Consider the following 21192-nt stretch of genomic DNA (forward strand, 5'->3'; position numbering starts at 1 on the left):
AATTCAATAGAGCAAATCAAAGCACTGTTAGTCCCATTTCATTGTGAAATGCCCACATTAGGGTAACCCATAGTGAAAAACACAGATTTTTCACTAAACCCATTGAACAGATATGTCAGTACAACTTAACATGCCCGGGATCACCATATAAATTCTCCATACATTGAATGGAATGCCAATTCAAGAAAAAATATAATTACTGTTATCCACAGTCAGGGCACTTTTACTAGCTTACAATTGGTAATCTGCCCATATCAAGGTAACCTCAAATAAGAACGTACAATTATTGCACTATACCCATTAAAGCACCAATTGTAAACAAATCTTTACACTAGCTTGGAAGTGCCAGTCAGTCTTTTCTCGTTTGTATAACAAAATATGTCAGCCAAAGATTCCTTATGACATAGATATAGCAATTAATTTATACTGTGTAAGGAGCCAGTACACTATGTCAGTGTAGCCAACCAAATATTGCTCCAGAGTGCCACCTCCCCTGTGTATCAATCTCCAAGGGATAGAGAAAATGTACTTTTGACAGCTATACACAAAATTTTCATATTGCTATCCATGTCCCAATCAGAAATCTGCAATGCCCATCAATATGGACATCACATATAATCAATGAAAAGAAATTGACACTTATCATTGTAGTCCTTATTTCATATTGCACTGCCTATCCCAAAAAGAAAATTGCATATAGATGAACATCAATATGGATGTCACATATAAAACTAGTGAAAGAAATCGGCAGTTATCATTGTCGTAGTCCCGAGCTAGCATTAAAGTATCAACAGCATTTTTGATCCGTATAATATATTTTACACATGTAATCACCTGTTAAGATCTTTTACTCAGAGGAGATCCCAAAAGGGAAAAGAAAAAAACCACCTGGTTCCTGCGCTGCTATACTTCAACCCTCAAATGGAGGAAATCCAGTCGATTCTAGGAGTAGGTTCCAATATCAATGCTTTATTTCATGGTACATACAAAGACAATGCGTTTCGGGGTTCATTCCATGACCTCTTCCTCAGGTCGGATGTACAAGGATGAAGACAAATCAAAGGTTGACGGTTTATATCATATCGGGGTTAATTACCCTGCTGCTCACAAAGAGGAAGCTGTGGGGTGGAGTAACCAAATGCAAATACATAAACATTTCATTACAAAACGAACCAATATTAAAAGACAATAACTTACTCCCCATAAATCACAAATTGGAATAGATTAAAAAGGAAAAAACAAAAAAAATTTTTTAATTTTTAAAGAAGAAAAAAAAAAAAAACTTCTCTTACCAGAATCAAACCTATAAGGTTGTGGGACTAAAAGTATGTATGTGAACTAAAATCATCCACTTTAACTAGTAGTGCTATAGGCACACTATTATATTGGACTAAGAAGAGCCATCTATTTAAGATAAAAAATGAACATTATATACACAGAAAACCAAGACCGTGAATAACTTATGTTAGTACTGTAAGTGGAAAACCAGTCTGGTTATTCACGGTCTTGGTTTTCTGTGTATATAATGTTCATTTTTTTATCTTAAACAGATGGCTTTTGTTAGTCCAATATAATAGTGTGCCTATAGCACTACTAGTTAAAGGGGATGATTTTCGTTCACATACATACTTTTAGTCTCACAACCTTATAGGTTTGATTCTGGTAAGAGAAGTTTTTTTTTTTTTTACTTCTTTAGGCTGGTTTCACACTTGCGTTTTTTTTCGCGGTATTTTAGCGCTAAAAAACGCATGCGATTTTTTTTTTCCTATACTTTGCATGGGATGCGCTTATGTGCGCATACACACGCGTTTATATGCGTTTTTGCGCGCATGCGTTTTTTTGCGGTATGCGCTCGGGCGCACAAGATGCATCCTGTTGCATTTTTTGGGCGTCCGACTTGCCTCAAAAAAACGCATGCGCGCGCAATGCGTTTTTTTACAGCAAGACACCCATTATAAGTCTGGGTGCGCATATGTGCGCATTGGCATGCTTATGTATGCGTTTTTTTGCACATGCGTTTTTTTTTGTTAACCATGGAATTTAGGGGTTTGGGTTAGAGTTAGGGTTAGTTAAGGGGGTTTAGGGTCAGGGTCAGGGTTTGGGTTAGGGTCAGGGTTAGGGTTAGTTAGGGTTTGGGTTAGGGTTAGTATGGTTTGGTTAAGGGTTAGGGTCAGGGTTAGTGTTAGGGTCAGGGTTTGGGTTAGGGTCAGGGTTAGGGTTAGTTAGGGTTTGGGTTAGGGTTAGTATGGTTTGGTTAAGGGTTAGGGTCAGGGATAGGGTCAGGGTTAGGGTCAGGGTTAGTAAAGTCATGGTTTGGGTTAGTGTGAGGGGCCACCTAATGTTTGGAAAAAACGCAAACGCGGTAAAAACGCACTAAAAACGCATACAAACACATAAAAACGCTGCGTTTTTTTATGCATGCTCATAAAAATGCTTGAAAAAAACGCAGCAGTTGTATGCGTTTGTATGCGTTTTTTCAATGCGTTTTTTTGCGGGAAAAACGCGCTGCAAAAAAAAGCAAGTGTGAAATTAGCCTTAAAAATTAAAAAAAATTTTTTTGTTTTTTCCTTTTTAATCTATTCCAATTTGTGATTTATGGGGAGTAAGTTATTGTGTCTTCTAATATTGGTTCGTTTTGTAATGAAATGTTTACGTATTTGCATTTGGTTACTCCATCCCACAGCTTCCTCTTTGTGAGCAGCAGGGTAATTAACCCCGATATGATATAAACCGTCAACCTTTGATTTGTCTTCATCCTTGTACATCCGACCTGAGGAAGAGGTCATGGAATGGACCTCAAAATGCGTTGTCTTTGTATGTACCATGAAATAAAGCATTGATATTGGAACCTACTCCTAGAATCGACTGGATTTCCTCCATTTGAGGGTTGAAGTATAGCAGTGCGGGAACCAGGTGTTTTTTTTTTTTTCCCCTTTTGGGATCTCCTCTTTGAGTAATGGAAGCAGATGCTGTCTGTCTACACCCTCCTGCTGCAGTTTCATTATATGGGATTGAGCGTATTTAGTAGTTGTGGCGTTACACAACCTCTGAGGGTGAGTACCCTGAACAATTCAAATTTTACTTATATCTGGTAAAGCCCTATGGGCGCGCTTTTGTGGTTTCTTTTATCTGTTAAGATCTTTGAAATTTTAAAAACTTTAAAATATTACATAGTGTTTGGAATAATGTTGTTTTTTTTTTACTTTTTAGGGGGAAGCTGTAAGACTAGCTCGACAACTGCCCTTAAACCTGTCTACAGTTGATATCCAGGACACTATGCATCGTATGAAACAACAGCTCAACAGTAACCAAACAGGATGTATCCATGGGCGGCCTTTTTTCCATCACCTCTTAGACATTCCTGAATCAGATGGCTAACTCTTTTTTTAATAATGATCCTTTTTTTCATGCATATTTAGCGGAGTTTGTAAAAGTTATGTAATAAAAACAGACCAGATGAGTCCAATTAAAAGGAGTCATGGCATTTACTTTACAATATAGTGCCACTTAAAATCGTGTATCTCCTCCTAATGGACTGAATGCTGTTGGATCAGCATTCTCCATCACTCTCTTCATAGCTACCACTCATAATACATAGAAAAAGATTAAAAAAGCAGCACAAAAAAAGCAAAAACATTTGGGTGCAAGCCTTCCTGGCATATACCAAACCTCCAAATAGTCCTTCACAGATAAAAGCAGCACACCATGTAAGCTTCAATAAAGTGCTGCTTGAGAAAGGTTCACACCCACTGGACCGAAACGTTGCTGCATGGGCACATAGCCAGATGGGCTATTAAATAGCACTTTACTGAAACATATGGTGTGCTGCTGTGAAGGACTACCACTCATAATAGTAATCAGAGAAGGATCAGAGTCTCTACAGAGGGGTATCAGTGTGCTCAAGAAGACAAGAAGATTACTACTGCAAGAAATTTACATTTCTTGCAGTAATAATCTTGTCTTCTTGAGCACACTGAAAAGACTATATTGTCAACTGATAGAGGCGGAAGTAACCAGTCCCGCAGATTAAGAACAGTACTAAGGGAGATACATGGAGACAAAAAATATAAAAATTATATTTCCGTATACTAGATACATTGGAACATTACTTTAAATCAGCTTGTAATGGTCTTTCAGGAATTTGGGCATAAGGGTATGTGCACACGTTCAGTAATTGGCAACGCTTTGGACACAGCACATGTCCACTGCGTCCAAAGTACTGCTGGCTATTGAACGCAGGTGAATCCGCATGTGTTCACTGAACCGTACGAGTTCAGAGTCCAATACATCGTACGGGTGAAATTTATCTCGCGGAGGCTCGCGTCTCTGCAAGATAAATGGGCATGCTGCGGTCTGGAAAGACGCTCCACATGTCTGTCTCCGCTGGTGAGCCGCTGGCATCTGTGCACACATAGTGGGCATGGGATTTCTTGAAATCCCATCCACTAAGATGTAACATCTGAACTCTGCAGGTTGGATGCTTCTCAAGTATGCAGTATCCAACCCGCAGTGTTTACTGCTCATCACATACCCAACAATGATTTATGGAATAACCTCGTCAAGGCAAATTGTTTCACAAATGAAACCTTTTTATTCAATTCTGTATCAGCAGTGCTGTATAATCTTTTTCTTTGTTTTATCTGGTTTCATGAAATTAAATTTGTCTAGAACTACAACTAATGCCCGTTTTGAAATAATTATATCTTTATAGTTATTGTTTCGCCGGCGTCACGCTGCTCCTTTTCCCTGGCATTAACACCTGCTTACTCACTGCCACAGCCTACACTTTTTCCTTCTTCCTTGGTGGCGGATGCCTGGCTTAGGTGAACTGGGGTCAGATTTGCGGGCACTGTGCTTAGGGCGTGCGATACCTTCCTCTTAAACAGTCAGTCAGACTCACCAGCAATCAGGAGCAGCGGGGATGCTGGTATCCAAGGTAAATATCGGGTAACTAAGCGCGCGCATCACTTAGTACCTTGGATACCAGCTCCCAGCGCGAGGAGAAGCGTAGAGGGACTGAAGCTAGGTGGATCAAGTGATCCAGCCAGCTAAAGTGCAGCACTTCCAAGTGTGCATTTCTTGGCTAGGAGACCAACCTTTCTGAGCAGTAAAGTATATAAAGTATAGAATTAGAAATCCCTTAACGTCCATTGACACAGTCCGTCATGGACGGGTGTCAGTTCCCGCACCAGGACAGACTTTGTCTATCATGCATTTAAACTGTGCTGCCAGTCCCCGCACCCAGATTGCTGATTGGTCAGTCAATGGTCGGTCAGTCAATCTGACTGACCGATCACAGCATGATCGCGTAGAAGATGCTTAAATATCAGCACTTCCCACCCGATCAGTGCAGCAGCTCAGCTCTGCCTGTGGCTGAGTGTCTGCACCAACAGCCAGGAGCCATGTTAGCGCCGAGCCTGGCTGTTAACCTCCTAAATGCTGCGATCATGCACAATTGCAGCATTCAGGAGGGAGACAGAGGGATGAGAGCTCCCTCTGCCTTCAGATTGGTGTCCCCGCAACGTCATCACGGGGGCCCTATTGATGCCATGGTGACACGGGGTTGTGATGACGAACCCCTGGTCACCAAGCTACAGAAAGCTGCTGAGACCATGCAATGCATTATACCTTCAATCAAAGTAAAAAAATAAAATGAAAGTCCCATAAAGGGACTAGGTAAAAAAGGTAAAAAAAATTACAAAATAATAATAATTAAAAATTCAGTAATAAATACAAATTTTTATGTAAAAAATTAAACAAAAAAGTACACATGTTTGATATTGCCACATTTAGAACAATCCGATCTATAGAAGTGTCATGCTAATTAAGCCCTTTGTGAACACCGAAAAAAAAAACACAAAAAAGTGGTAAACTATGCTTTATCATCATACTGCTTGGAAAAAGTGGAATTAAATGTGATATAAAAGACAAATGTAAATAAAAATAGTATCACTGAAAATGCCATTTTGTCCCACGAAAAACAAGCCACCATACAGCTCCATCAGCGGAGAAATAAAAAAGTTATAGCTCGCAGAATAAAGCAATGCAAAAATATTTCTTTTGTCAGTAAAAGTTTTTGTGTAAAAGCGCCAAAACATTAAAAAAAATGTAAATGAGACATCGCTTTAATCGTACTGACCCGAAGAATAAAACTGCCGTATGAATTTTACCACACGAAGAACAGAGAAAAAAACAAAAAATTCCTGAATTGCTGGTTTTTGTTCATTCTGCCTCCATAAATATCAGAATAGAAAGCAATCAAAAAATGTCATGCACCCAAAAATAACAACAATAAAAAAGGCAGCTAGTCCCTCAAAAAAAAGCCCTCACATATCTCTGTGATATAAAATATGGAAAAATTATAGCTCTCAAAATATGGCGACGCAAAAACTGCTTCTTGCAAAAAAAAACATCTTTTAGTGTGTGACAGCAGCCAAACACAAAAACTCAGAATATACAACTCTGTAAAAAATTTAGAGACCACCACATCAAAACCCTGTCATGGGTAGCCCATTCTCCTGACCTGAACACAATTGAAAACCTCCGGAATGTAATGAAGAGGATGATGGATAGCCGCAAGCCATCAAACAAAGAACTGCTTAAATTTTTGAGGCAGAAGCAGTGTAAAAGACTGGTGGCAAGCATGCCAAGATGCATGAAAGCTGTTTTTAAAAATCATGGTTATTCCCCAAAATATTGATTTCTGAACTATTCCTGAGTTAAAACATTAGTATTGTTGTTTCTAAATGATTATGAACTTGTTTTCTTTGCAATTTTTTTTGTTATTTTGACCATTTCTCCTTTTCAGAAAAAACAAATTTTATTGCTTGGAAATTCGGAGACATGTAGACTAAAAGAACAATTAACATTTTACTAAAAAATATACCTGAAATTAGTCCAAATGCCAAATATATTCTGGCACTTCAAAATATCAGAAACAAGCATTTTCGGGCCAATATACCATAACGGCACCAAAAATCATGAAGAGATCCAGTATGAGAATAAAATATCAAATTTTATTGAAAAAACATTAACCCTAGAACGCATGACCATAAAAATCTACACTTTCACATACCTGGGGCCTTTTAGGCCCGTGTGCAAATAACATGGAATAACGCAAATAAAAATAATTTTCAAAGTTTAGGATGCATTCCCACTAGCGCTGGTGTCTGCCAGGAGGAGATCTGTAATGGATCTGACCTTCTGGTGACCCCAGCTAAGGCTGGCGGAATCCCGGCATTCCAGCAGCCTTAACTGGAGTTACCAAGAGATCAGATCCATTACGGATCACCTCCTGGCAGACCCCAGCGCCAGTGGGAACACAGCCTAAGATGTGAATAATTCAAAACATTACTATGTGCAAAAAAAACAAAAGAGTAACTGAACAGGCTTAAAACGCCCAATATACGCATTCGATATAACTGTTTATGTTTTTTTGTCTAAAAGTTTTTTATATAAAAGTTGCAGTAAACATGCTGCAGGAATATCTCTTTTCAAAGGTTCCTTTTCTACTTTACTAATGACCGCAACAACTTTCACACGTTATCTGTTCAGAAGAATGCTCCTTGCAGACATTTTGTCCAAAAGTAGTACAGACACGCTCGGATTTCCTGTCCTTCTTTGCTGGACAAATATAACATCGCTTTCTTTTTTTATCTCTTGGCTCTGGATGTTCCTGAAAACGTATACCACATCGGATCATAGCTTCTGTTGTTTGCCTTTGTAAGCATTTTGTTCTGCTTCTCTCCATCATGTTAGGCATTAAAAGTTCATAGCAAAGTTCTGTCAAGTATAGACGTCTCTTGTCCTTTCTGTTGGCATGGAATTCTGGATGAGTCTCACTATAAACAATATACAGTAGGTGTTGAGGGCTGACTCATCTAGCATATTATAAAAAAGAACTACAGGCCAACGTTTTGTCTGCCTCTTGCACGTATACTCTCCAATCATTTTGTCCATCTTGTCCACTCCTCCTTTGGTTTTATTATAATGCAAGATGATTTCGGGTTTCTGTTTCCTGTTATTGGTGTCTATACTTCCATCACGGTGCATTGTACTCAGTAATATCACAGATTTTTCTTTCTTAGCTTTAGAAGACACCATTGTCGCTTGATTGCAGAAACCAAATACACTATCATAAAGTTGTCGATGTTGATTGTGCTTCATGATTGGAGGAATTTCTCTGTGGTTTTGTTTTATTGTACCAACAAGTGTAAGTTGTTTCTGAAGCAAAAAATTGCCCAGATCAAGATTGGTGAATTAGTTGTCCATTGTTATATTTTTTCCAGAATAGAAAATTGGTTTCGCAAGTGTTTTTACTACGTCAGAACAAAGGTCTTTCTGGACTGGAGCGTCAACATCTTTGCCACAGTAAATCAGACCATTCATTCCATAATAGCTCGTAGAATCAGACATCCAGAAAATTTTAATACCATATTTAGCAGGTTTGCTGGGCATATACTGAATGAAATTGCAACGTCCCCTAAATGCAAGAAGTTGCTCATCCACTGTCACATTGTCACTAGAATGGTAATGCTTAGTACAGTTCTTCATAAAAAAGATTCCAGATGTAGCTAATGGGGGCTAATTTATCGGTTTCCAACCTGACAGGACGAGTTCTCTCGTCATCAAAACGAAGGCTTCTCCGAATATCCTCAAATCTATTGACTGACATTGTAGCTTTGTAATGTGGATCTGAAAAAGGGTTCATAAAGAGTTCTCTGATAGGAACATCGTATGATTTTGTACTCCCTGCCAGAAGAGTAAGGCCAATATAAGCATACAGTTCCTCTTTTGTTATATTTTTCCATGTTTTTTTCTTCCTGAAGCGATACGTTTTCCTTCTAAGTTAGTACACAAAACTACCTCATCTACAATATCATCTGAAAAAAATTTACAGAACATATCTCTTTTGGACAAGAATTGTGGAATTCCTACAGTTCCTTGAGCAACTCTTACAATATTATGTGATGGGGTTTGTCCAAGAACCTCAGCAGTACTGTTCCAAAAAACATTAGTTTTGGATGTTCTATTTGTACGTTCTGCTGGATCCATTACTTCTTCATCATCTGAAGAATCACTGGACGATGAAGTAGAGACATTAGCTGGTGGCATGTACTCTTCATCAGACAAAGAAAGTTCACTGTCTTCATCACTATCAAAAATGATTGCTTCGATTTCTTGGTCAGTCAAACCCCTGGATGTAGACTGTGCCATTGTAACCTTAGAAGTCAGTAAACTAAAATGAAAAAAAAAAATTACAATCAGGGTTGTACACTCTTGGTTAGTGTGTGTGCTAAGGGTAAAGTGCAGACCCCTCCTCTCACCTTCAGCAGGTCACCACTTTCTTTTAGGTGCAGTAGAAGCTTTTGGATTTTTGGAACTCAGAACGTTTCCTTTTCAAGAAACAAAGCTGACTCCTTCCTCCAAAGTCTCTTCAGCAAGTAGCACACAATGAACAGTATTCAGGACCTATGATGATGTCAGAGACGCATGACGTTGTGAGGGAGCCTCCTTCCCAAGATCACATGACCATGTAGTCAGGCAGAATTCACACTCTTCATAGCAACAGCAGAGTCATAAAGACTGAGTCAAAGTCTTCCCCAGCAACAGTGAAGACAAAAAGACTTAGGATCACATGTAAACCTAGTACGGGCCTAAAAGGCCCCAGGTATGTGAATATGGGGTATTCACAAAAAAGAGTTGTTATACCGAAATGCCTGTAACATAAAAATAAATGAACAACTGGAAAAGACAAACAACTATATACCTGAGGAATACCTAGAGTTTCAAAATTCTAACTAAAGTAATCTTGCAGAAAATAGAGAACAATTAACAGGGCGGGCCTGCGAGGCCCCAGGTATGCGTTCTAGGGTTAAAAAAATTATAAAATTACAAAAATGCCCAGCAGGAGGCGCTCAAAACATTCATGCCATTAGTTATTATAGTCACACAGACAAATGTGAATCCTTGCACATAAGTAATTATAAATAATTTCCAACAAGAGTATAATATCTCTATAAATGTAGAGAATATTCACACCACAGTATTAAAAAATATATTGAATTTAAATCAGGCCCGATATATGTAACTTAATTAAATAACCTCAGTGTCAAAATAACTGAATATATCGTGACAGAAAAAAAAATACAAAAATAAAGTGTACTAGAAACCCACATTAAATTGCACCTGAATGGTCGTGGCCCAATCTGATATATGCTGCAGGTTAAAATAAATTACCTCAATATCATCAAGATTGAATAGTATCACAGCTGAAAAAGTGCTAGAGAATTGCTGCATAGAACCTCAAAGGTTCAAAAAAAAAATTTTTGTGTGGAAATAATCTGTGACAACACTACAGGCAACTCACTCTGAATGTAATAGAGACTCACATTAAATTTCACCTGAATGAAGGTAACCCAGTCTGATATAAGCTGCAGGTAAAAGTAAATGACCTCAATGTCAGCACGATTAAATAATATCACGGCTGAGAAAGTACTAGAGGATTGCTGCATAAATCCACAAAGGTTCAAAATAAAGGTAAAAAAGGGTAATACATATGAAAACGCTGATGCCAGGTCTTTGGTGAAAGTGAATGATGCGACCTCCTTCACCCCAACACGTGTTAAGCACTAGCTTCTTCCTGGGGCGTGTCTATGTGGTGGGCCTTGTGTGTTTAAATATACCCAGGAACCAATCAGAGAGCATCATAAGGTAATGAAGGCTTGAACTATGTGACATCACAAAGCACCTCTTATGGCGCATGCCTAGATCTGCACTGATGTATGAATCACTTCCCAATGATGCGCTCCCTTAGACTCCAAGCTGACATGCAAGAGGTCTAAGTGTGGAGCACTCATGGAAGCGAACACCAATGCCTAAACTGTGCAGGTGCACCTAGTGTTCGAGATACAGTGATCACAAAAAAATTGTGTATAATAAAATTACTGAAAAGAGGGGTTTATAAATTTCATATATAATGATTTTATTAAAGGAATAATATATTATAACTATATGTGTATTTCCTGAAGGAAGTAGATAGTGCTTTGAAATGGTGCCCGGGCTGCCCCTTTAATTGAGACTTGCCTGCTGCCCCTGCAAGACTTTCAACTCAGTGTCCGTTTTAACTGTGGGTGCCTCTCAGGGGCCACTTTGGCCTCAGGGTCTGATTTGGTGGGTGGAGCCCCTCAGGATCTGATTCGGTGGCCTGGGCTCCTCAGGGCTTGAATTGGTGGCTGGGATCCCTCAGGGTCCGATTTGGTGGGCGGGCCCCTCAGGGTCTGATTTGGTGGGCGGGGCCCCTCAGGGTCCGATTTGGTGGGCGGGGCCCGTCAGGGTCCAATTTGGTGGGCGGGTTCACTCTGGGTCTGATTTGGTGGGCGGGGCCCCTCAGGGTCTGATTTGGTGGGCGGAGCCACTCTGGGTCCAATTTTGGGGGTGGGGCCCCTTAGGTCCAATCTGGTGGGTGGGGCCATTCTTGGCCTGATTTGGTGGGCGGGGCCCCTCAGGGTCCGATTTGGTGGGTGGGTCCCCTCGGGGTCCAATTTGGTGGGCGGGGCCACTCTGGATCCGATTTGGTGGACGGAGCCACTTTGGGTCCGATTTTGTGGGTGGGGCCCCTTAGGGTCCGATTTGGTGGGCGGGGCCACTCTGGGCCTGATTTGATGGGCAGGGCCACTCTGGGTCTGATTTGGTGGGCAGGGCCCCCCAGGGTCCAAATTGGTGGGCGGGCTCCTCAGGGTCCGAATTGGTGGGTGGGGCCCCTCAGGGTCTGGTTTGGTGGGCGGGGCTCCTCAAGGGCCGATTTGGTGGGCGGGGCCACTCTGGGTCCGATTTGGTGGGCGGGGCCACTCTGGGTCCGATTTGGAGGCCAGGGTGGCTCAGCCTCCGATTTGTAGGCCTATGTCGATCAGCCTCTGATTTTGAGGCCTGGGTGTCTTAGCCTCCGATTTGGAGGCCGGGGTCAATCAGCCTCCGATTTGGAGCCTGGGGTCACTCAGCTTTCGATTTGGTGCACCAGCCCTTTAAGACTCATTTCGGTGCGCCAACCCTTTTTGAATCACTTTGGCACGTCGGCCCTTTAAGAGCCAGTTTGGCTCACTGGCTTCTAAATACACTTTGGCGCACATTCTCTCTCAGGGGCATGCGTCATGCGATGAAGCTAGATTTGCATTCGTGCTGTGGGTTTCGTTTTAAGAGCTGAAATAATCTGGCAGAAACTGTGTCCTGCTGGGGTCATGTGAAGTTTGTAGGTGTTGGCATAGTAACTGGGTGTGCCTGCGCATATCAATGAGCTTAACTGCCATTTGAATCGCCTCAGGGCATGTTTTCCCTGTGCCAACAATTTCCCATTGAAATGCATTGAGACAGTGCATTCCAATGATGGGAACATTTTTTTTCAAACGCAAATTGCGCAAAAACTACAAATCCGATTGACACAAAAAATACTTAGCACACCACTCGTGGACGCTGGCTTCGTAACGACACCTCAGCGGAGTCTGTGCGTGTAGCGGTTCGGGCCGCATTAACCTTCGTCCGGCTGAGTAGGTACAATTGTACCTATTCCGTTTTAAAATTGCAATAACTTTTTTTCGAAAAGCCGTAGAGGGCTGAAATTTTGTGACATCTCTGCAGTTTTGGTCCAGAATATATTGGCCAAATTTCAATAAAATATCTCCACCCCCTTCCGAGATAAGGGGTCGAGATATTTTTGCATCCATAACAAGCTGCATAGATACAAATGTACCCTCATATATTTTGAATGAAGATACTGCAAGGAAAAAAGAATATTTTAATGATAATGCTATTTTATTATTATAAACAAGTAAAAAATCTGTTCATTTACATTATAAAAGAAAATGTAAGAAACTTTTTTTATTGATTTTCTTCGCAAGTAATGCATGTTGCCTTTGCTACCGAGTGTTCATCGCAAATGGGTTTCACACAAACCACACAAGACTTTCTAGTCTTACGTTGTTTTCGCCTCAGGTCTCGGCAAACATAGCAACTACCAACAACAGGGGAGGGTCCACGACTACCATGAGGTATTTGAGGGCCAGCTGCTGCTTGTAATGCCACCAGAATGCATCGTCCAAGCACCATTTCTACTGCACCTCGAAGAAAATGGTTTCTCATCATCATTCGGTTTGTACTACGATCTTCAATTGCAGGCATACACAGCTGATTTGCGAGATCTTTCAGGAACTTTCTTCGTTGATCCTTTGTCCTAAAGCTTGGATTGTGTTCTCTGTAGATGATGTAGGATGCAAACCCAGTGACGTCAATCATATTGTAGAAAAATGCCAGAGGCCAACGTAATGTTCGTCGTTTCACAGTGTACTCTCCCAACATTTTATCCATAACATCAACTACGCCTTTTGTTTTGTTGTAGTATTTTATTATCTCTGGCTTGGCTGCTAGTGTCTCTTCAACTTCTCCCGTCATGTGCATAGATGATAGAAGCACGACTGATTTGTTCTTCTTTGGTACATATGAAGACTGTTGCATCATGATTGTAGGCAAAATTTGTCGAGTTTTCAGGCCTTTCTTCGGCAGGCTGCATGTTGCTAGGTAGGAACCTTTTGTTTTTTCTCACTGTACCAACTAGTGTCATGTTCCAGGAGTTCAATACCTTAGCTAGTTCCATGGTTGTAAAGAAGTTATCGGTGGTGACATTTCTTCCAGAGCCTTTATACGAGCTCACTAGGTCCAATACTGTTCGTTTACCAATGTTTACTTGTCGAGGACCATCAGTTGGTTTCCCAGTGTAGAGCTGACCTTGTAATGGGTAGGCGTTTGACGAGTCACAAGCCCAGAAAATCTTTATGCCATATTTAGCTGGTTTTGAAGGTATATACTGGGTAAATTTAGTATGGCCTCTAAATGGAAATAATTGCTTGTCGACGGTGATACAATTATATGGCTTGTAGGCTCTCTTCAGATTTCTGTTCAGCATTGTCCAGATGTCCCGTATTGGTGCAGCTTTATCTTTGCACACGTTCTGCACGTGTATTTTCGTTGTCAAATCTGATAAATCTGAGTATCATCTTGAAGCGGTCATGAGACATGGCTTCACGTATAAGAGGCAGAGCATCAACATTCCACATTTCCTCCAGATTCTCTTTGTTGTCTCTGTGCACACCAGCAGCAATCAGTATGCCCAAAAATGCATGGAGTTCAGTTTCAGTAAATTGCTTGAATGTTTTTTGTGGTGGCCGTTCAGAAGAATCAGGAAAACGTTGTACCAGTTAGTTGTTGTAAGCATCACAAACTCTCTTGGCCTTTCGATTCGTTTCTCGTAATATGATGTCACACATCTCGGGAGTCATGATTGACTTGAATATCTCTTTTGCTGTATACAGGTTGCTGATTGCTGCAGGGCCACCTCTTTGTCGTAGGACATTACGAGATTTTGTTTGAGCATTTGGCAGTGGATCACTACACCATTGAGTTTTATCCTTAGCAGTCCAAATGTCGCCTGCACTTTGAGGCACAGACTCATCCTCAACACTTTCGTCTGAGTCGTATTCTTTTTCCTGCTCTTTGACCATTTCTTGTTCAATGTCTGAATCTTCTTCAGTAACATCCACTTGTGGTACATAGTTTTCATCATCAGATGCAACATATGGTTCTTCCTCATGCTCAGAATCAGATTCGTCTAGCATTCGCATTATTTCGTCAGACGTAAATCTGTAAATATGAAAAAATGAAAAATAAATAATTTTCCGAAATACTACACAATACAACATTATTGGCTTTTCACAAAATGATACTAACCTGCAAACACGTTTTCTTGGATTATGGCGGAAACTAGATCCAGCATCACTATCACTCATGATGACTTGGTAGATGAATTTTGGCTTCGTAATTTAGTTCAGTAACACGTGGCAAGTAGAATGAAACGCGATTCTAAAGTGCAGATAAAAAAGTAAATTATTTCTAGTGATAATTATTTATAAATGTCATTTATATATTATGTAAACCGTATACGGTTTCAGAATTTTCATTCCATCTTCGACTGTTTTTTCGACCAATAGGAAAATTGTAACAGAGCCACCATCTTTATTTTGTGCTGAATATAAGTAAAACATCGTAAAACAATATGTAGATACTAATTATTATCCATTTTTCATATAAAAATCATACCTCTAGTGATAAGCTTCATACAAAATATATGTAAGCCAAGTCCAGGCTCAAAGACAATTTCTGACTGTTCTGTCCCCACATAAGACGAATGAAGGTATAACTAGCTGTTAGATGCTGGGAGACTTTCCCACCTTCATATCCAAGAAATTGAAGGCTTCACAAGCCTAGAAATGTGTGTGCTCACAGCAATGAGATGAACAGCAAAAAGGCTACTGAGAGGAGGGAGGCAGGAAGAGAAGTAGAAGCCACTCCCAGTTTGAATCAACTTAATTGACAGCAACATAAGTGAGCAGTAACAACACTGGCCAATATGTTGTGAGTTCATTTTCCCCTTCACCATTGAGGTCTGATGAACTCCCTCTTCTGGTGAAGGAAAGTAGTGAGGCTGATTACCAAGCACCTGGGTATGATGATGATGACTGGGTGACGGGAATTGGGGACTGGATATAAGGCAGCCGACGCCCTTCTGCCTTGCTGGTGATCTCTCTGAGGGATTCTAGGAGACCAGACTGATTCCTGCTCCTCAAAAGCTAAGTTTTCTGCACTGCTTTTTGCATTTGTGTTTTGTTTTGCCTTGTTTTTCTGAATTTCTGCCATTCCCTGCTGGGGTGAGTTGAATTCCTTTTTGCTCTGTCTTCAGAAAATACCTGAGTGCTGATATAGTGTTTTTGAAGCCTAGCGTCTTCAGGGCCTTTTTCCCTATCAGCCTGTTGGCCCTTGTTTTGATAGGGTTTTTGGCGGATTGCAGACAGCAGCTTTCCTATCCTGTCCTATTTAGTTAGCTTGGGCCCCATCATTTGCTCAGCCTATCTTTCTATCTGTGTGAGTGTTTTTTCATCTTGCTTCACCGTCATTATATGTTGGGGTCTGCCTATTGCTTTGGGGTCTGCTCTGGGGCAGTTTAGATTTCCCTTTCTGTCTTTAGGCTATGTAGTTCTCCGGCTGTGATCGAGGGGTCTAGGGCACCGTAGGAACCCCCCACGGCTACTGCTAGTTGTTGTTGATAGGTTCAGGGGTCTGCAATCCGATAGCTGCCAACTTCTCTGGTTTTCTGGACTTAGCTAGTATTTCTGTTTTTGCCTCCTACGGTGACTCATTCATAACAGAATCACCAGCCATACCGCAGATCCTAGGGTACTCAATAGCAGGAAAGAATTGTAAAAAAAAAAAAAGTGTGTATATTTTTTCCTCTATATCTCTGAGGCCGTAGGGGGAATTTTTTTTTTCTCTCAATGGAGATAAAGCAATTTTCTAATCGTGTGGAGCAGCTTGCTGCAGAAGTGTGGGGAATTTCCGCCTACCTTGCTCATTCACATGCTGCTGAACCAAAGATCCCTACTCCTGATGTGTTTTTTGGGGATCGGTCTAAATTTTTCAATTTCAAAAATAATTGTAAATTATTTTTTGCCTTGAAGCCTAACTCGTCAGGGAGCTCCGCGCAGCAGGTTAAAATTGTCATCTCTTTGCTGCGTGGCGATTCCCAGGATTGGGCGTTTTCTTTGAAACCAGATGATCCTATTCTGACTAATGTGAACGCATTTTTTCAAGCCTTGGGGTTGTTGTATGACGAACCTAATGCTATTGATCAGGCTGAAAAGACCCTGTTGGCATTGAGCCAGGGTCGAGATTCTGCAGAATTGTACTGTCAAAAATTCCAAAAGTGGGCGGTTTTTACTACCTGGAATGATAATGCCTTGGTAGCTCTCTTTCGGAAGGGTTTGTCAGAAGCCGTAAAAGATACTATGGTGGGATTTCCTGTTCCCTCTGGTCTTGACGATTCTATGTCATTAGCCATTCAGGTTGATCGGCGTTTACGTGAACGCAGGACTGCACGAGAGGTGTTGCCACCTGTTGAACAAGTGTCTGAACCTATGCAATGTGATAGAGTTTTGTCCAGGGAGCAACGTCAGGAGTTCAGAAGGCATAATAAGCTGTGTTTTTTTGTGGAGATGCCTCGCATATTATTTCTGTCTGTCCTAAACGAGAGAAACGTTTTGCACACACGTTTTCTGTGGGTGGTGTTCAACCTAAGTTTCTTCTGGCAATTACTCTGATCTGCTCCCTGTCCACATTTTCCGCCAAGGCTTTTGTGGATTCGGGAGCAGCCCTGAACCTAATGGACTTGGATTTTGCTAAACGTTGTGGATTTCCGATGACACCTCTGCGGACACCTATCCCTTTGAGAGGGATTGATGCCACTCCTTTGTCGAAAAATAAACCTCAGTTTTGGACCCAGGTGGTAATGCGGGTCGACCCAAACCATCAAGAAAATTGCAGATTTTTGGTGTTGCATAATTTGCATGATACCATTGTTCTGGGGTTTCCCTGGTTGCAAATTCATAATCCAGTTTTGGATTGGAAATCTGTGTCTGTGGTGAGTTGGGGTTGTCGGTGTGCCCTTAGTGAGACTCCGTTTTTTTCCACCTCTCCTCAGTCGCATGATGTTCCTGACTATTTGGCGGACTTTTCTGATGTATTTAGTGAGAATGAGTCTGCGTCTTTGCCTCCTCATAGGAGTTATGACTGTGCAATTGAACTGAGCCCGGGGTGTAAATTTCCCAAGGGTCGGCTCTTCAATTTATCTGTACCCGAGCACGAGGCTATGCGATCCTATATTAAGGAGACGTTGGAGAAGGGTCATATTAGACCATCCTCTTCACCCTTAGGTGCTGGGTTTTTTTTCGTGGCCAAAAAGGATGGTTCATTAAGGCCTTTTATTGATTATCGTGCCCTCAACAAAATTACTATTAAATATCAGTATCCGTTACCCCTGATTTCGGATCTATTCTCCAGAGTTAAAGGTGCATGCTGGTTTACCAAGCTTGACCTCAGGGGGGCGTATAATCTTATCCGCATTAAGCATGGGGATGAATGGAAGACAGCATTTAATACTCCAGAGGGACATTTTGAGTGCCTGGTGATGCCTTTTGGGCTCACTAATGCCCCTTCTGTCTTCCAGTGCTTCATGAACGACATTTTCCGAGACTTTGTGGATAAATTTTTGATTATCTATCTGGATGATATTTTGATCTTCTCCAAAGATTGGGATTCTCATGTGGAACATGTTCGGACTGTGTTCCGGATCTTGAGGGTGAATTCCCTGTATGTCAAAGGATCGAAATGCCTTTTTGGGGTACAGAGGATTTCTTTTTTGGGATTTATTTTGTCTCCGTCAACTATTGAAATGGACCCGGCCAAGGTACAGGCCATTTATGATTGGGTTCAGCCCACTTCTTTGAAGGCCCTCCAGAAGTTTTTGGGTTTTGCTAATTTTTATCGGAAATTTATAGCAAAATTTTCTAGTATTGCCAAACCATTGACTGATCTGACTAAGAAGGGTGCTGATGTGTTGAATTGGTCTCCGGAGGCTGTTTCTTCCTTTCAGGAGCTGAAGCGAAGATTCACTTCTGCCCCGGTTTTGCGGCAACCTGATGTCTCACTCCCGTTCCAGGTAGAGGTGGATGCTTCTGAGATTGGTGCAGGAGCTGTTTTGTCCCAAAAGGATCCTGTAACATCTAAAATGAATCCCTGTGCTTTCTTTTCCTGAAAGTTCTCTCCATCTGAACGTAACTATGATGTGGGGAATCAGGAACTGTTAGCCATGAAATGGGCATTTGAGGAGTGGAGACATTGGTTGGAGGGAGCTAAACATCAAGTCGTGGTCCTCACTGACCACAAGAATTTGATTTACCTGGAGTCGGCCAAACGCTTGAACCCTAGACAGGCTAGGTGGGCCTTGTTTTTTACACGTTTTGATTTTGTGGTCTCTTTTCTTCCTGGCACTAAGAATGTCAAGGCAGACGCCCTCTCTAGGAGCTTCTTTGCTGATTCTCCTGTGGTGACCAAGCCTGCTACCATCTTAGGCGAAGGGGTAGTTCTTTCTGCCATCTCGCCAGATTTGAGACGTGCTCTGGAAGAGTTCCAGGAGGACAAACCTGAGCGTTGTCCCAGGGGAAAGTTGTATGTTCCTGACCAGTGGAAGAAGAGGGTGATGTCTGAAGTTCATTGCTCTGCATTGGCTGGTCATCCAGGTATTTTTGGTACTAGAGATCTGGTGAGTCGGTCTTTTTGGTGGCCCGCCTTGTCTCGTGATGTCAGGAATTTTGTGCAGTCCTGTGGGACTTGCTCCCGGTCTAAACCTTGTTCTCGCTCTAGTGGGTTGTTGATGCCTTTGCCGGTCCCCAGGAGGCCATGGACCCATATTTCAATGGATTTCATCTCTGATATGCCTGTCTCTCAGAGAATGACTGTTATTTGGGTGATTTGTGATAGGTTCTCTAAGATGGTTCATCTTGTACCACACCCTAAGTTGCCATCTTCCTCTTAGTTGGTGCCCCTGTTTTTGCAACAGGTGGTTCGCTTGCACGGGATTCCTGAGAACATTGTATCTGACAGAGGAGTTTAGTTTCTGTCTAGATTTTGGAGGACTTTCTGTTCCAAGCTGGGAATTCAGTTGTCCTTCTCCTCTGCTTTTCACCCACAGACCAATGGGCAGACGGAGAGAACAAACCAGACCTTGGAGTCGTATTTGAGATGTTTTATTTCCGCTGATCAGGATGATTGGGTTTCATTTTTGCCCTTGGCCGAATTTGCTTTAAATAATAGAGCTAGTTCTGCCACTTTGATGTCACCTATTTTTGTAACTTTGGGTTTCATCCTCGATTTTCTTCAGGGCAGGTGGAGCCTTCTGCCTGCCCAGGTGTTGACACTGTGGTGGAGAGAATGCACCAGATCTGGGACCAAGTGGTGGATAAATTATCTCTCTCCCAGGAAAAGGCCCAGCGGTTTTCCAACCGACATAGGACCATTGGTCCCCAGTTTAAGGTTGGTGATATGGTTTGGTTATCATCAAAAAATATCGCTATGAAGGTGGCTTCTCCTAAGTTTAAGCCTAGATTTATTGGACCTTACAAGAGTTTGGAGATTATTAATCCGGTCTCTTTTCGTTTGGCTCTTCCTGTCACATTTAAAATCCATAATGTGTTTCATAAGTCCTTGTTGAAGAGGTTTGTTGAACCAGTAGTTCCTGTTGTGGCACCTCCGGACCCTGTATTGGTTGAAGGTAACATGGAATATGAGGTAGAGAAGATACTGGATTCCCATCTAGCTAGACGGATACTCCAGTATTTGGATAAGTGGAAGGGTTATGGTCAGGAGGATAATTCCTGGGTCTCTGCCTCTGATATTCATGCCAAAAGATTGGTGCGTGCCTTTCATCGGGCTCACCCTGATCGCCCTGGTGGCGTGGATGAGGGTTCGGTGACCCCTCCTCAAGGGGGAGGTACTGTTGTGAGTTCATTTTCCCCTTCACCATTGAGGTCTGATGAACTCCCTCTTCTGGTGAAGGAAGGTAGTGAGGCTGATTACCAAGCACCTGGGTATGATGATGATGACTGGGTGATGGGAATTGCTGACTGGATATAAGGCAGCCGACGCCCTTCTGCCTTGCTGGTGATCTCTCTGATGGATTCTAGGAGACCAGTCTGATTCCTGCTCCTCAAAAGCTAAGTTTTCTGCACTGCTTTTTGCATTTGTGTTTTGTTTTGTTTTGCCTTGTTTTTCTGAATTTCTGCCATTCCCTGCTGGGGTGAGTTGAATTCCTTTTTGCTCTGTCTTCAGAAAATACCTGAGTGCTGATATAGTGTTTTTGAAGCCTAGCGTCTTCAGGGCCTTTTTCCCTATCAGCCTGTTGGCCCTTGTTTTGATAGGGTTTTTGGCGGATTGCAGACAGCAGCTTTCCTATCCTGTCCTATTTAGTTAGCTTGGGCCCCATCATTTGCTCAGCCTATCATTCTATCTGTGTGAGTGTTTTGTCATCTTGCTTCACCGTCATTATATGTTGGGGTCTGCCTATTGCTTTGGGGTCTGCTCTGGGGCAGTTTAGATTTCCCTTTCTGTCTTTAGGCTATGTAGTTCTCCGGCTGTGATCGAGGGGTCTAGGGCACCGTAGGAACCCCCCACGGCTACTGCTAGTTGTTGTTGATAGGTTCAGGGGTCTGCAATCCGATAGTTGCCAACTTCTCTGGTTTTCTCGACTTAGCTAGTATT

The 21192-nt window shown here is 41.8% G+C and overlaps 1 protein-coding gene across 5 annotated transcripts in view; it reads left to right on the forward strand.

Annotated features, from left to right (window-relative positions):
- LOC141057367 (PMS1 protein homolog 1-like) overlaps positions 1 to 3472 on the forward strand; it is a 330907-nt gene extending 327435 nt beyond the window's left edge. For all 5 annotated transcript variants that reach the window (XM_073553954.1, XM_073553956.1, XM_073553955.1 and 2 more), the window contains one exon: positions 3211 to 3472. In XM_073553954.1, the coding sequence (XP_073410055.1) occupies positions 3211 to 3378 (168 nt within the window). In that variant the 3' untranslated portion in view covers positions 3379 to 3472. The remainder of the gene's footprint in view (positions 1 to 3210) is intronic.
- Positions 3473 to 21192: the final 17720 nt, after the last annotated feature.

The sequence above is a fragment of the Dendrobates tinctorius genome, unplaced genomic scaffold (assembly GCF_039654945.1).
Source record: "Dendrobates tinctorius isolate UK_male_01 unplaced genomic scaffold, ASM3965494v1 ptg000204l, whole genome shotgun sequence".
NCBI classification, from domain to species: Eukaryota; Metazoa; Chordata; class Amphibia; order Anura; family Dendrobatidae; genus Dendrobates; species Dendrobates tinctorius.